The 16,976-nt window shown below is 38.7% G+C and overlaps 2 protein-coding genes across 3 annotated transcripts in view; one reads left to right on the top strand and one right to left on the bottom strand.

The window, feature by feature from the left end:
- Positions 1-6,724, top strand: part of sema3bl (sema domain, immunoglobulin domain (Ig), short basic domain, secreted, (semaphorin) 3bl) — a 40,917-nt gene extending 34,193 nt beyond the window's left edge. The window contains exons 13-15 of the mRNA XM_056260875.1: positions 1,302-1,527; positions 2,073-2,206; positions 5,518-6,724. Coding sequence (XP_056116850.1) covers positions 1,302-1,527; positions 2,073-2,206; positions 5,518-5,985 — 828 coding nt within the window. The 3' untranslated portion in view covers positions 5,986-6,724. The remainder of the gene's footprint in view (positions 1-1,301; positions 1,528-2,072; positions 2,207-5,517) is intronic.
- An 8,024-nt stretch (positions 6,725-14,748) lies between these two features.
- Positions 14,749-16,976, bottom strand: part of sema3b (sema domain, immunoglobulin domain (Ig), short basic domain, secreted, (semaphorin) 3B) — a 34,172-nt gene continuing 31,944 nt past the window's right edge. For both annotated transcript variants that reach the window (XM_056260873.1, XM_056260874.1), the window contains exons 17-18: positions 16,416-16,555; positions 14,749-16,223 (exon numbers count right to left, since the gene is read on the bottom strand). In XM_056260873.1, the coding sequence (XP_056116848.1) occupies positions 15,744-16,223; positions 16,416-16,555 (620 nt within the window). In that variant the 3' untranslated portion in view covers positions 14,749-15,743. The remainder of the gene's footprint in view (positions 16,224-16,415; positions 16,556-16,976) is intronic.

The raw sequence follows: 16,976 nt of genomic DNA, 5'->3' as shown, positions 1-16,976 counted from the left end.
TTTGTGAGAGGACGCTCAGCAGCCTGCGCTGAAGCGGCCAGGGAGAAACACACACGCTGGATGCAGACCACTGCACAGATCAGCAGGCAGGAATGTGAATCTCGCTGGAAAATCGCCTTTGCACCAACACAGACTGGAGAGCTGCTCGTCTCGAAGACACTCGATGACAGTCAGAGAAATCAGGCTTGCAGGAGTGAAGAGGATCTCTTGGCTCCGAAGCAGAAACATGTCTGCATTCTGCCAGCGTTCTTCCTTATATACCCACGAGGTGGGGCGGAGTTACGCTATGCAAATTCCGCAGACCCATGGCATTTCTTTGCCATTGGCTCGTTTTTTAACACTCAAAGGTGATAGGCTTCTAAGCAAAACCCCCTTTCGTCGTCATTTCGACGTAACTCGAAGTGACTACAAAAGGGAACCTCAGTTCCTGCCATCTTTGAAAAGCCAAGCCAATGTTTTTTCTCGTTTTATTATGAGCTCTATCGTGTTCTCTTTTTGGCAGCAGACTCTCGTCTGTTCGGCATTTGTTTAAAACGGGTGATTCCCCGGAGGTTGGAGATTTAGCGTGCTCCATGTCAACCTTTCTTGCTCGCTTTGACAACTATGCCACTCCCACAGCATACACTCATCAAAGTGGCTTGAGCAGCTTTTCTCTATTTATTGATATTACGAGACATGCACAGGCGAGCGACGCATGTACGCAATTTACTGCGAAAACCATCCTGTCAGGTCTAAAATATAAAAACTTAAAATAGGCTTACCATAGTGAATAAGGTTAAAAAATATATATTTTGGAAGAAGGATTGATGATGTATTATCATTTAAATTTAGTTAATTTTGAACACAAAAAAGTTACAATTGATATTACGAGACATGCACAGGCGAGCGACGCATGTACGCAATTTACTGCGAAAACCATCCTGTCAGGTCTAAAATATAAACACTTAAAATAGGCTTACCATAGTGAATAAGGTTAAAAAAATATATATTTTGGAAGAAGGATTGATGATGTATTATCATTTAAATTTAGTTAATTTTGAACACAAAAAAGTTACATAGTGTACTTTTAAATTTTGGTCAGATATTTTTATAGTGCTTTTTGTTCATTTTTGGAACTTGACAGCACCAGTCCTTCACTTTTGTTGTATGGAAAAGAGCAGCCATGACATTCTACTAATCCCCTTTTGTGTTTCAGAGAGGAAAGAAAGTAAATGATGACCGAATTTGTTATTTGGTTGAACTATCCCTATTTTGCTCAAGGGAACAACCAAAACTGTTAATTTTCTCTCCCCCTCTTACAGCAAACGTTGTTCGTGGGTTCACAGTCGGGTGTTGTCCAGGTTCCTCTGCACCGCTGCAGTATGTACGGTAAAGCCTGTGCCGAGTGCTGCCTGGCTCGAGATCCATACTGTGCCTGGGACGGACACACCTGCACACGCTACCTGCCAAACACAAAACGGCGTTACCGGAGACAGGACATCAAACATGCAAACCCAGCACTGCAGTGCATGGACCAAAACCTCAGTGGTAAGAAAGAAGGAGAGAGGTGGCAGCCTCCTTAACTGAGTGCAGCCATGCAGCATGAATGTCAATGCACCAGTGGCATCCTCTGACAACTTCAATTTCATTTACATGTCAAAGAGCTCACTGATGTGAAAGCATAAGAGAAGAGCAATTCCTCCGGAGATTTGAAGTTAAATTGTTTAATCATTTGAATTAGAAACTTCAATACACCTTTGAGCTTGTTCTAATAGGAAGATTAATGGGGTTTAAAGGGCAAACTGAGACAAACTCTCTGTGAAAGACAGGAACTGATAGAGTGAGAGATGAACAGACAGATCACTCCCCATCTCTCATCACAGAGGAGAGAGAGAATGAGAGGAAAGAACAAAAGAGGTGTGAGTGAAGAGCGCTTGAGTGTTTGCATGCCAAAGGTGAGGATGTTGGTGATGAAAAGGGATTATGTATGTGTACTCTTATCCAAACACATATGCAGTGGAAAATCCCTGACTTGCCTTACTCTGAACCGTGTTGTGTGACTGTGTTAAAGTGTCATGTGATTTTCTTTGTAGTGGAGGATCTGGATCTGACTGAAGAACGGGTCATTTATGGCACTGAGAACAACAGCACCTTCCTGGAGTGCATCCCTCGATCACCACAGGCCACTGTCACATGGCACATTCAGAGAGATGACCACTTAGAAGAGGTGAGAGACATACAAAAGGATTAGAAGATATCTACAAGGACACCAAAAAAGTATTTGGACACTTAAAAATGTTGAAAAATCATTGCATTATATAAGGGGTTTTAAACTATTTGATGCCAGGGTTCTCTTTGTTAAAGCTGCTGTCTGTAGCTTTTTTTGGGTTAAAAATGATCCAAAATACATATTTGATAAAATACATAACCAGCCAGTGTTCAAAACTATCTGCTTGCCTTAGCTCGATTCAAAACGGTAAGCTTGTAATAATGTTTTTAACTCCAGTGGTACTGGTGGATTTCCGCGGGAGATGTGAGCATCTTTGCGTCATTACGTCACATCTGTACACATAAAGGAGGAGTCACGGCTAGTAGGCTATATTGCGTGTGAGGATGTTGGAGGTGGAGATTTATTGCCTTTTCTCACAGCACTTGATATAATTAAACTTATCAATTTGATGGCGGATCCAGAAAGGTTCAAACTACAATCACCAGAGACAACAGATTTACCCACTGTAAAATACAAAAGACTTCGTTCGGACATCGGAGTGGCTACAGAAAAAAAGAGACTGCAACCGGACCCATGCGAAAACAAGGATAATATCGGAAGGACATTACATGTAGTCACGCAATGCTGACGTTGTTAACATTAACAATGTGAGAACAAAGTATCATTTGCACGGTTTTGCGTGATATAATTATAATAATAATTATATAACTTATAATAACTTATAAGCGATTGTTAGATTTAATCAGCGCGATTTACTGCAATGTCAGAACCAGAACAAGGGTGGATGTTTCTTACTTGTTCAGATGACATTTTCCGGTGAAAATTCTTATGTTGGTTATACTTCCAAAAAGAATAGGCTAATCTGTGATTCTGAATGCATCCACACCGGCGTGGTGATTGACAGCTGCTCACTCTCCTCAAACACTGTGTTCATCCGCGCTGTGCCGTGTCGAGAGGGTGTTGAAGTACTACTCACGTAAAGTTGATAATTCCGCGAATGATTGCAATTGCAGATTTCGAACAGAGATGGCGACAAAGAGGAAAAACGCCGGACTGCAGCTTTAAAGACATACTGTTTCTGGCTTCAAGTCTACTCCGTTTCAAATGAATCTCAAAAGCCTTTTATGTGGACTATTAATTTATAGAACACCTCTTTGGTCATTTTTGACTGAAAAATTTTACTTTTGTTTTTTTTTTTGAATTTTTTTCTTCATCGGAATGGTACGAAACTTGGTAAAGGTTTTGGCACTTGTGAACACAACATGAAACACAAAAACACACAAAAAAACGACATGATTCTAACAGGTTAAATGGTCCTGAAAAAAATAGTCACACTTGTACTCTTCGCTGTCAAAAATGACCTCATAGGGAATAAATGGGAGACGAATTTCACCTAGTGAAAACTAATGCGGCCAAATTAAATTAAATTAAATTTTACGTTCACTGTTTAACTTTTTTCACTTCAGCAATACTCTGCCAAGTGTCATCTTTGCAAAGAGATCAAACTTAAGTCTGTGCTCTAAAGCATTTGAGATTTTACGGCAGTTTAAGTTGGAAATGTAATTGGACATTCATTTAATTGAAATTAAAACAAATATTTCAGAAAGAATGAATCATGTGTCTGCCCAACTGAGATTTTACTATGGAGATCAAGGTTAGGATTATGATTTTGCAGTAGTACTACAGCACACATTGAGTGTATATTAGCATTTTTGTTTGCTTCTGGGATCTCATAGATTTGGACCTGGAAATGGTGACGTGTGACATCAGGTTTAACAAGTGGATATAAAGGCAACTATATATTTTCATTTATAAAGACCATTTTATAATGTGTTAGAAAAATAGTGAGTGCGATAAGGACAACATGCTGTTAAATTTCAAGAGAAATCTCAAGCTGTAAAATAATATTTTTTTTACAAATTGTGACATTTTATAAAAGTGCCTTTTATATTGTCATTGCACTAGAGTCCAAATAAATTAAAATAGATGTAAAATACAAAATATTTACTTCATATGCAGTATTTATTCTCTTTACTATTAGGCTGCATTTACACTTCAGGTCTTGATGCCCAATTCCGATCTGTTGACTATATCTGATTTTTTTGATGACCAGCTTACATCTTTTAAAAGTGACCCATATCCGATATCTGCACTTACACTATACACTTGGCGAAATAACCCAAGGTAGACGTGTTGACCCGGAAAAGCTTAGGCTGAAAAGGAAGTAAAAATGGAGCGATTTGCAATAGATGCAGAGGAAATGATAATACAAGCATTTGCTCTCCACACCATATTTAAAGGTCAGCAAAACATTGGGTTGAGCCTTCATCCTTTATTGCCCCTTTGAAAAGAGTCGTGTGATTGCAGTTGGTGTCCACCTGAGTTGACCTCATTCGTCACCTTCACTTTTTCAATGATGTACGACTCGCATTGACAAGTGAATATCCGATCTGCCCACTTACATGGCAGACGCAAATGCGCATATCCGATTCATATCAGCTTTATTTCCACATATTGAATGAAATCTGAGAATATCAGGATCCATGTGCTTTTTTCCTGCTTGCACGTTTGTGGGTCATATCCGATCTGTGCCACATGGGAGGAAAAAAATCGGAATCAGTTTCGTTTGTATAGTCAACCACACACACACAAAAATACTGTTCCAAAGTAGCATTAGAATGAATTTTGGTTTACAACACACACTGAGCAGACTTAAGGCGGTAATGGTGAGGAGAAACAAGTACAAACTATTCTAGAAAGTACTATGTTACAAAGAAGTAAAAATGAACAACAAAATATAAATTTTCAAAATTCTCAAAATTTTTACAAAAGCTCACAATATATTTCACGTTTAAATTATTAACCAATAAATATACATTTTAAAATGAATACATTTGGACACATTTTGTATATGAAATGCCCATTGTGGCGAGCAGGACGAGGCCGAGGGCCGTGAGAGAGGTGTGAGGCCGGTGGCATGATTAGGCTACTGATGAGCGACACCTGTGCGACGCACCGGTCTCGTATCTCTCTCACGGCCCTCGGCCTCGTCCTGCTCGCCACACCCATTGTTATGAATAGGTGTGTTTTTACTTTTAAGACACTTTCAAATATCTACTGAAAATAACCTTGAAACTAATTGGTGAGCAGTCATTGGGAAAGAAAAGTTAATTTGTTTGCAGATCCCATTTTGTTTCTCTAATGCAATGAAATGTATTCATTTTATTTATGTATTAATTTACTGTATTTGAGAAAGAAACCATGTGATTTGTACATTTCCAATCATTTCTCTTTTCCTCTCTGTTCAGGTGGTATTAGATGAACGTATCATTAAGACAGATGACGGTTTGTTGTTCCGGCGTGTGTTACGTCAGGACGAAGGCATCTACGTGTGTCGATCTCGGGAACACGGATTTTCGCAAACACTCTCACGCTTCTGGTTGGACGTCTTACACGCCGACGCCCTTTCGGACCTCCTGTCACGTGACAGCAAGTATAAAGTGTGGTCACCGTGCCCCGCCAGCACAGCCCCTGCCAACCGTGGGCCAGCCAGGGCGTGGTTCAAAGACGTCTTGCAGCTGATTGGTCCTTCAAATTTGCCGCAGGTGGAGCAGTACTGCGAACGCGTTTGGTGTAATGAGAAGCTAAGACGCAAACACAAAAGCATGATGGACAAATATCGGCAAGCGCAGGACTCCACACGGAAATCACGAATCCAAAAGAGCACGGGAGAATCCCGAATCCGCTCTCCACGGGACCTCAACACACTAGAGTAAAATACAGACCCACGTGAAGCAAAATGGACTTCCAATGGAAAAGTGGACTGGATTTTTAGATGCCCTTATACACACACATAAACACTTGCGTTTGGTGATGTAAAATAATGTAGGTTTTATGTCTAGCAGTCCAAGCTTTCTCCATGTTAATTAGGACATTCTTGAGCCTCCTCTCCAAATATTCCTGTGACCAGGACAGCCGGCCCTCATCACTTCACAGTAGACCGTGGCTAATGTCTCACTTAAGAACTTAGCAGCTGCAAAATCTTTTTACTGGAACAAATGAGGGTAGACAGGATGGGACTAGTAGACTGGAGCGCTGCCACTGCTATAACAGGTGCCAAAAAACATATATTCATTTAAGATTCGTCTGGCTGTGATACGACAGGGCATAATGCTTAGAGACTTTTCCTCAACTGAGAGCTATGGCAGTGCTCAACAAAACTCAGCTTGCCAGTTCATTAAGCTGTAAAGAATTAAAAGTTTGGACTAATTAGACTATTTTCTGGTAACTAAATCATAGGTTGACGACCGTTGAGACTTCAACAGAACTGATTTTGTTCTTAATCAGCTTGAAACACCACATCGCGATCATGAGCTACAGAGCTTTGTACAGGGTCAGTTTACTTTTCATTCTTTGCAAAGTTTTGGTAACACTTTATAGTAAGGTCTAATTCTTAAGTTAATGCATTAGCTAGTATGAAATAGCAATGGACAATAATTTTACAGCATTGTGACTTTTTTGACATTGTATAAATGAACATCAATTTATTATGAATGAACATGAATTAATGGTATATTTATAAATTAACATTAACCTAGATTCATAAATGCTGTAAATACTGTTTGTTGTTAGTTCATGATACTTAATGCATTAATGTTATCACGCAGCTCACTGGAATACTCGACTCTAATTGGTCAATAATGGCATTCAGTGGTCTGATTTTTCTTAATCTCTGTTGTTATGCATGGCAATGCTGTAACTGAAACTGGCGTTATGTATCACACCGCAGACTCGCTCTTTCTTGTTTCTCAAGTTGTGTCCAAATGCCCAACTAGACACTGTGTACCTATAACTATGTATTACTCTTCCGTCAAGTGAATGATTTTTAGAAGGTTTATTTTGTCATTCAGCATTTTGTCATTGTCGTCTGAACCCTACACTACCCCTTTATTCTACTCTAAAGTTGGACTGCTGAGTGCAAGAAGTGTTCAACATTCTACACTTAGTTATCTCGGTTAATCATCATCCATGCACTCTCTGGGTGTTTGAAGTGAACTTTTTCTTTTTGGTGTTTTCAGTATGAACACACTACTCAAGGTGCGTCCCAATTCACAGCGCTAATTGTGTACTGGAGGGGGAGAGGCTAACAGACTCCAATTCTGGATGAGAAAATAACTGGATAAAATTCATACACAAGACGGTTGAGTACATAGTGCATATACAGTAAACGCATAGTGTACACATGACTATAGAAACACGGCTGGTGTTATCTTGTGTGTGAGTTATCAATTGTTTTGGAAATGACCTCTGAGAACTTTTATTATTAATATTACTGCAAGGCCTTTGCTGTGTTCATCTTTTTTCTATGCCGATTTTGTACAGTATGTTGTCGTGGACTTTTTTTGTTTTAGCCGCAGTTAAAGATGCTATTCTGGTAAGACTATAATTTAAACTCAATATGTCATGTGCACATATTTATTAGGTGAATAACCATGTATTTTAACGACCACCTAACTTTTTCATGAATTGAACCTTATTATAAAGTATTAAAATGTTTTAATCATATATAATTTAATTGATGCAATACCAGACAGCTGATTTGATGTTTTACCATTCATTGATGCAAAAGCTGTTCAGCGGCTAAAGTAACCTTGATGCGAACATCTGTGCCCTTTCTCGCTGTTCACATTCACTAGTTTACTTTGTACATCTATACGAAAAACTCCTGCATCACTTGAACCATTTATTTATTTATAGTTAGAAAGGTCTGGGGGGAAAATGAACGCTTTCTCTAAAACATTGCTGTCTGTACAAATCTTTCCTGGAGATGGAGAGAAAGTGTTTGGCCTGCAAACTTTCTCCAATGTTTTTTTAGAACTTCAGGAGAAAAATCATCAAACCTCTGGAACAAATCAAACAAAAGAAACAAGCTCACTTAATATAATTTTATCTGTTCATTGCCCTGACAGGACTGACTGCATAGACTTGCACTGAAACTGCTTTTTGTGAATGGGTACAGCAGAACTGCTCTGATCCTTCATTTGTCATCAGCTTTTTAATGTAAATACAACATTAAAACAATAATCTGACTGGAGTCCTATACTTTTAATAACATGAACAGCATCTTTTTCACTCTTTTTAAACGTTGATTGTACTGATTTTAGTTCATTTTCTCTGTATATAAAATACAGCATAAATGCAGTGTTTTAACCAGTGTGTCTGATATATTTATGTGTTATTTAAAAGTGATTCTTGCATGCAGAAAACTCCGACCTCTGTTTGGTTCAGTGATACATAAATAAAATATTTCACAGAGAGTTTTATGGGTTTTTGCTTCACACCGGGTCAGCTCAGAGCGACCCCCTCTTAGCGGGACCCAGGGGTTGGGTGTGACCCTTCAGCATTACAGATATTCCTTTTACGATCTCCATCGTGTGCTGGTTTATCATGCTGAAAAGGTCTTTTTCTCCTGAGATTGTCTTTGTCAGTGCTCAATTTAAAAATGACTCCATTCAAGTGAGGTCATATGTTAGTGTCATTAGTCATTACGAGGCTCGACATTAGGAACAAAGCGGCTGTGCTGGGATATATTTCTGCTGGAGAACAGACCACAGTAAAAGAGCTATAAAATCAGTGAAGACGTTCATAAACTAGACCCAGCCAGAATCGAAACACCAGCTAAACGAGGCCCAAATGTGCGTTTATATGTGATGTAGTTAGCAGGTTGATGTGGTTACATTGTATAAATGTCAAACTGCCATGGTTTCGCTCTCAGTGTTAAAAAGTTAATTGCAAAGTCATGTATCTCTGTTTTTATTTCTACTTGTTTTTAGAACCCAGACCTGAAGAGTAAACTTTGTCACATAACTCGCCTCACCTTTGGTGCAAGAGACTATTTACCCAGAATTACTCAGGGGGCGAATCAGGGGCGAAAAGCATTCAAATGAGCTAAAACAACTAAAAAATAAAAAATGTACCCACTTTCTTTGAAGAACCAAGAGTCCCACAGTTTTAGAAAACTTAGAAATCACACTTTTAAAATTAGGCTTCATCATATATCCAAGTCTGGAAAAGTCATGAAAATTAATAGGCCTACACATTTAAAAGGCCATGTTTGGGCATTTTTATTTTGTGTTTTGGGGGCTTGAAAATGTAAACTGTTGAAAACGGGTTTCATAGTGCAAGTTTTTGAAAACGATACCGTCTCCACGTAAACTACAAAAATGCTAATTTATGAAAACACTGACGTCACATGCATGCTTATTACATGTTTAGTCTATAGGTGCGTGGTTTTTTCTTTACAAAGTGACACCGCCAACTACTGGCCTTTCAGCATAAGATAATACATCGTTTTTAGTAGTTTTCGTAGATCCGTGTGAGCGGGATAGTTTTTGACAATGTTGTCAACTGTATAGGCTTGAAAAACGTATCTGTTTTTATCACATCATTGTCTTGTAAACGTAGGCTACTCTTAGTTCATGTTTGGTTTTTTGGGGGGTTTTTTACCATCACTTTCGGCTTTATTTTGAGTGGATTCACTAGTGTATGGGTGCATGGAAATCATTTCACTTTGGCAGTATCATAAAGTGAAAGCATAAAATGTATTTCTTTCATGTGTTTGAAACAGTTTAATTACAATAACCTTTCAGGGTTCTTTCAACTTTAGAAGGGAAGGGAGTCAAACATTATCTCTTTATGCCTCTTTTAAAGTTAAATAGCATTGTGGATGTAACAGATCAAAAAGTGCATGAATGTGAGAAAGGCACTGAACTGCATCTAGTGTCTACAGTATTTAAACGGATACTGTGCATTTCCTATCATTTAATTCTTTGCCAAAATCTTGTGTTTTATTTGTCTTTGTGTGAAAGTTCACAGAAAGAATCAGAGTTTGATCTTAAACCATAGTAGCATATTTGGCTATTGTTCATATTCGGGGTTAGTAACTTGCTCAAAGCCTTAAACCTATGCTATTTGTACCAAACTTTGGCACATATCTTGCACTGTTTGTGCTACAGACAATAATGATATCGAAGTTGCAGAATTTACAAAGCAGCGGAAGACAACTTTGTTGCTTACTGGACGAAACAAGGCCATAATACCAATAGACACACTTTAGAAACATACTGTACTTGGGAATGTTGTAGGACTAACTCCAACTCTGTAGCAGGTTTTGCGAGCAAGCACCACTCAAAACTCAGTCAGTTTTTAATAAAATGTATTTATTTTTTACAACAAAAACCTTTTAATTTAGGGTCACCTCATCCCAAGTCTGCCTGACTGTATCCTGTTTCAACACAACCTCACATTTATCTGAAGTGCTCTAACTCAAGCTTAGCAAACACAAACACTTAGTCATTAAGCGAAGGCTGCGGAAGTATGTGTAAGTAACTGCTCTAAACAGTGAAATACCGCAGCTGCAGGAACTGTCATCATTGACGCACACTACTGACCCACTTCCTGTTTAGAAACATGAACAAACACCCTCATGGTCCAATCGGGCACAGTGTTGTGCTAGTTACTAAGAAATAGTAACTAGTTACAGTTACTAGTTACTTCATTCAAAAAGTAACTCAATTACTTTGTTGATTACTTACACCAAAAAGTAATGTGTTACTGTTAAAAGTAACTTTTTAGTTACTTTTTTAAAGAAAGTTCTTAAATGTTCCCATTAATGCCCTTTTATGCGTTATGGTATACAAACACAAAACTGACTTAAACAGAAAGTCATTTTTAAACACTATTTTATTTAAGTCAGACCAGCACAAACTGAATATATCAAGGATTTCTGAAATAAATAACAAAACAAGCATTTTTAAAGCTAGTGCACGACTTGTTTGCTTTCTCAACATTGATATGTTCATGCAGCTGACAGTATACGTTTTTACCACTGTGGTTTTTACTGCATGAATTAATATTTGAGCAATACAATTGTACTTTAATCATTCTTGTTAGTTCATAGTAGGCCTACATTAACTAAGGAGATACAAATACATCTAACAATGAATGATACTTCTACAACATTTATTAACCATATTTAATGCTAAAATTGTAATCTTATTGTAAAGTGTTACCATTTATATGATTCAAGCTTAAAGAAGATGGCCATATTTAAATATCTGCAAAGGCCAGAGCATTAAAATTACATAAATGTAGACCTATATTACAGTCTTTCACTTTATTTGCTTAAATGTTAGAACACTTGATTAGACTTGATGTCGGCTGCATGAACATATCAATGTAAGCAATCAATCACGTCACTAGTTTTAAAAATACAACTTCGCCGGCTAATGAATGCATAAAAGTAACCAGCTGGATATAAACTAATGCATATAGATGGTAACAATTGCGATATAAAACATGTGGGTCAGGTCCGCGTGTGTTTTTGTCACATTGCTTTAATCGCTTGAGGTAAGTTAGCCGTTACTAATGTTATTCCTCTCAGACTCGACGGCAAGCTTCTGTTCTTTCTCTGCTGCTGATGCAGCATCTAGTCAAAAAATGTATTACTTTATAATGATATGGCAATGTGTACTTAAGTGTTCTGTATTCATACCGTTTCGCTGTCTGTGTTTTAAATGCGCATCAAGTGCGCTCTCCGTGCAGCTTGTAATCTCCGTGCTCGCGCTGCCTCACGTGTACGTAAACAACTCAGCCAGTGAGTTTGTTATGTGTCCTCAGGTGTCCTCTCGCTCTGTATAATGCTAGCAGTCTCTTCAGTGCTCTCGTACTGTGTAATGACAGCGCACACTTCTCAGCCGCTCCAGCAACTTATTAATTTAAAAAAGTAACGGACAACGCGCCATATGGTAGCCTAACGGTAACGGAGTTAATTTATTTAAAAAGTAATGCGTTACAGTATTAGTTACTGTCAAAAGTAACTGCGTTACAGTAACGCATTACTAGTAACGCGTTACTGCCCAACACGGGCATACCTGTTTACAAAGGATTTTATTCCCCATACACATTTAGCACTATAGGCTACTGAGCAGCACAGCTGTAGACATATTCAGTCACCTTACAGAAAGATGCACACTGCCAAAGTATGAATGGAAACACCATTGCTCACTCACAATCAGTCAAGGGGCTTCATTACAGCCAGTTTAGCGCAGGTTAAGGGCCACACATGCTTTCTCAGTAAGCTAGTGTGTGGTGAGCGTTCTGGCGCAATATGGCTGCCGTCGCATCATCCAAGTGGATGCTGCACATTGGTGGTGGTTGAGGAGATCCCCCCCTCTATGTAAAGCGCTTTGAGTGCCTAGAAAAAGCGCTATATAAATGTAATGAATTATTATTATTAATTATTATTATTATTCTCTCTTTTTCTGTCCAGTTTCCCACATCCCTTATAATTAGATCCACAAATAATATTTTCTAAAGCCTTATTAACTCTTAAGTAACTCATTATCATTGTTTGGGCAGGTTGTGTTTTTCTATGCCACTTGTACAAACTCATCTTTCTCTGCTCATCTTGTATCTTCTCCTCCGATGTCATGGTTTGTTTTTTCAGCCTCTGATACTCTCTCGCTCTGTCTGTCTGATCTGACGTATGTGAGACAGAGCGAAAGACGGAAAATAAAATATGTGTGCAAGAATCTATAGCTAGTGAGACAGTCTGTCGACACTGAGACCATGCTTTCTTAAATCAACACCTCTAATGAGAGCCTGAGAGGTTAAGGAGTATAGTGAAGGGTTAATTAGGCCTAATTAGCATCATTAATCATTACAGCTGTCACAGACAGACAATAAGAGACATTACTACCAATTAGCAGACGGAACAATGTGTGGCAAGTTGTTGTGTTTTATGTTGTGCATTTTTTGCAATTAAAAAATAAAGAAAGAAAAAAGTGTCATCTTATTGCTGTTTCAAGAATCATTTTATGTTTAATTTAAATCCTTTTATGTTTCAATTATTCTGTCCCAACCCCCCCGATATCCTTTAACTTAAAGTAATGAGACAAATTTTTTTTTGTACAAAAACAATTTTTAAAACAAACCTTATATGGAGTTAAAAGTGTGACAAACTAGCATGAAACACAGCAGTGCACTCGAGTGGTGAGATTGCGCTAATGCACACACAGAGTTTTGTCACAATTTTCATTCTTTCTCTTACCTCACACTCGCTCTATCAAAACTAAAACAGTGTTATTTTGAATTAACTGTATGTTTTATTGTGTTAATCATTTACAGTCTGATGCAACAACCCACAGAGAAAATACCCAGGGAGTAATACAGTGTTCATGTCAACTTTGGCCTTTGACCTTTGACTTGTCCACAAAATGAAACTCACTTTTCCCCAATGTACAGAAATTCTAATATTTAACAGCACAAACACACAGAGCCTCTCTCACATTAACACACACACACACACACACAATCCCCCTCTCTCTCTCTCAAAAGCTGAGAAGCGTCACAAAGCAGAAAGAGAACAAGATTAGTTGGAAAGGCTGTATATAGTCTTTTAAATGACCCAGAATGTGGTTTTTAAATGGAGTGTGTCAGGTTAGGTCTTTATGTATTCAAAATTTGGGAAAGAATTTCAAAATATACACACAAGGACGTTCTCATATTCTCCTCATTACACATAGGTCAGTTTTTTTCACAAACCACAACAACACATTAAGCTTAGCTTATTTTATCAATCCATAAATATACGATGAAAATATCAGATAATCTCGCAGAACAGTTTTAAAACATGGTCTTTCCATTGTAAAACAAACAAAAACTCTCGACGTTTAAAGTCATGCAAAAATTACCGTTAAGTATAACTTTTAGACAACTGATATAAATACTACCACATGATAACCAACCAGTTCTACTCAAAACATTCTTACATCCGTTTACAAATGAATCGGATTCGGAATCGATTAATTTAATGTCAAGTTTCTCTCATCGACACAGCAGAAACCACAAACACCAGAAGAGAGCGCCATAACAACACAGCGCGAGGCCATCGGGTCCACTATCTCTCCTGCGCGAGCACCACTCACTACCTTGCAGAACAGTCTAAAACACTGTAAAAAACTTTAATAGCCTTTGAATGCTTTCAATTTCTGCCTTTTTGTGGTGGTGGATATCAATTACCACATTTTTAGAGTAGCGACTATAATAATAGCCTATGGTATTTTTTCCCCAGGACGCTCCATGGTAAATTTGTAGAATTTGACTTTTGCAATCTGTATGATTCGCTCCCACATCGCTATTTGCAATGCATTAAAAAAGAAATTTGGCATCAAGCGTCTGTAAACATGCATTTACTGACTAATTCAACACTCCTTTTCCCCAGAGACAGAAAGAGTTAATTAAAAATAAATCAAAACGTGTTAGAGCTAACAACATTTTTCTTGGACACTTTTTCTTGTTTCTTGCCTTGAGAGATGGCCTTGGATCCATGTTTTCTCATTTTACCCATTATGTACTAGCATACATAAAACATTCGCTGTGCTGTTACAGAATATGATGCTCGCAGAATGCTCATTTAAACAGTGAATATGGTAAAACTGTGTAAGATTTTGAGAGTGCGATTTTCCTGCTTTTTATACAGACACATTCAAATATACATAACTATTCTGCCTTATTCGGTTTCAACAGGTTAGTTCTGAGATTAGACCTAAAAGTATCTAAAAAGGTTTCTCTGTAGATTTCCTTACTGTCTGGGACCATACATTACCCATAATCCCCCTATACATTAATGCTGTGTCTATCTCAGTCTCATACAATACATAATCAGAACACCTGACACATAACTTAGTATCTCAAAATAATAATTCACCTTTGTTACTTTGTAGATGTGCCAGAAATGTCAATTTCGCTGACCACGTTTAAGGTATAGAATTACTGTCAAATGAAAAAACTTTTACTTAAACACTCATACAGCCTTACCAGATCACAAATGTACAGTTTTTTTTTCTCCTTTTTTGTCTTTTGAGCTTGAAATGTTGTGTTTTAAGTCTTCAAGCAGTGAAAGAATAAGAAGAGAGATGATGTTCATCTGGTGCTGGTGAGTCAGGGCCAAAGTGAGAGGATAATCTAATCTACAGAACACATGTAGCACAAACACCCAGATGAAGACATAGAAGAGTATACATGGATTTACTCAATGCGTGTCCACAAGAGCCTGTGTTTACTGAATTACGCAGCACATGCATGTCTTTGCGTCTCGAAGATTTTCCTGTTACAACTCAAAGGGATTTTTTGGAGTTTTTTGAGTTTGTGTTAGTATTTTAGAAGAACTGGATGGAGTATGGGTTTCTGGAGAACCGTCAGGAGTTGGAAGGTTTGTAATAGATGTTGACAGGAGCGGGATTGGGGTCGTGGGGGCACTAGATTGAGTCTTCAGACTGGAGATGAGGCCAATAGAGTATATAGAGACTAATAACAGGCAGTGGAGTGTCGTCACAGGGGTAATAAAAAGCTGAACAGGCAATAAACAGTCAATGAATGAGATGCTGTGTGAGAATCTGTCCACCTCCAGTGGTTATTTTGCTCTTCCTTTCTGTCTCTCAGTCTCTCTTTCAACTCCACCTCTCATCCCTCGCTACTCTCCTGCGCTCCGCGGCGCTCTGGGTGCGGGTCTCCCATCATGCGTTCTGCGATTTCGTCCTTTCCTCACTTCCTTCAGGTGCTTCCACTTTTTAGAGTGCAGCGGGTCGTGAGCCGGCGCCTCATTGGCTGGACCTGGCGCGGTCTTCCCTGATAGGCTGTGCTTGCGTGACCAAACTTGCTCACAGATCTGGTCGACTGTGTTTAGGTTTGGGTGATCCACCAACTGCATGAAGTCCCTGTACCACAGCTTTTGATTGGTGGACTGCCCGTGATTGGTGTGTGCAGGGCTGCGAGGGTTAAGAGCGGAGGGGGCGGGGCCAGCCAAAGGCAAAATCTCCAGCGTGATCGCAAGGAGGTTCTGGGTGAATCCATGTTCCATTGCGTGGCACTGATACACACCGCCATCTCTACGCACGGCTCGTCTCAGCAACAGGCCTCGCTCGGTCTGCAAAACACGGTCATCTAGACGAACCTGTGAACACACACACACATACACAATAAATGCATCAAGCATCAGTAGTGATTACACTGATAGGCGAGAGAGAATGAAAGTCATTAATTTAAACAAAGACACACATTTATCATCTCTCATCAAAGCTGTCTGCATCCGTCTTTCTCATAATAACCCCACATATCTAACCCAGCCTGCCTCTCTCTCTCTCACCTCCTCCCGTGGGTTTTCCGGATGCTTCTGATAGGTCCATGTAATCTGGGCCTGTAGTGATTTTGGGATACATTCCAGGAAGGAGCTGCTTCCATCCACAGCGTACAGCCTCTTCTCCAGGACACGCTGCTTCTGATGGTCTGCAGGACACACACGCAAAACACTGTTATACTTGCATTGTCACTTCTCAGCCACTTCTAGTTACTCATATTAGAAATAATTTTAAATCATTTTGCTTTCGATTTTACACTGTATATAAAGAGGCGACACACACAACACAGTAACAAATTGTTTATCATACAAAAATGTTACCAAAAAGTAAACAAAAATGTCAATAAAACCAAACACTGAAATATATGAACTGCACAGGCTCAACAATGTGTAAAAAAAGGGATGCACCGATATTAAAATTCTGGTCAACAGCAATAACACAATAATTATTTAAATGTTATGGCAGATAACTGATAAATAGGCAATATTAAAATTCGCAGCTAATATTCTATACAATTAAATTAATTACTTTTAGGTTGACGGGATGTCATGGAACTTCTCCATGTTGGC

This window comes from Rhinichthys klamathensis, unplaced genomic scaffold (genome assembly GCF_029890125.1).
Source record: "Rhinichthys klamathensis goyatoka isolate OS25496 unplaced genomic scaffold, OSU_Roscu_1.1 h1tg000180l_1, whole genome shotgun sequence".
NCBI lineage: Eukaryota > Metazoa > Chordata > Actinopteri > Cypriniformes > Leuciscidae > Rhinichthys > Rhinichthys klamathensis.
This window is presented reverse-complemented; position numbering and strand designations above follow the sequence as displayed.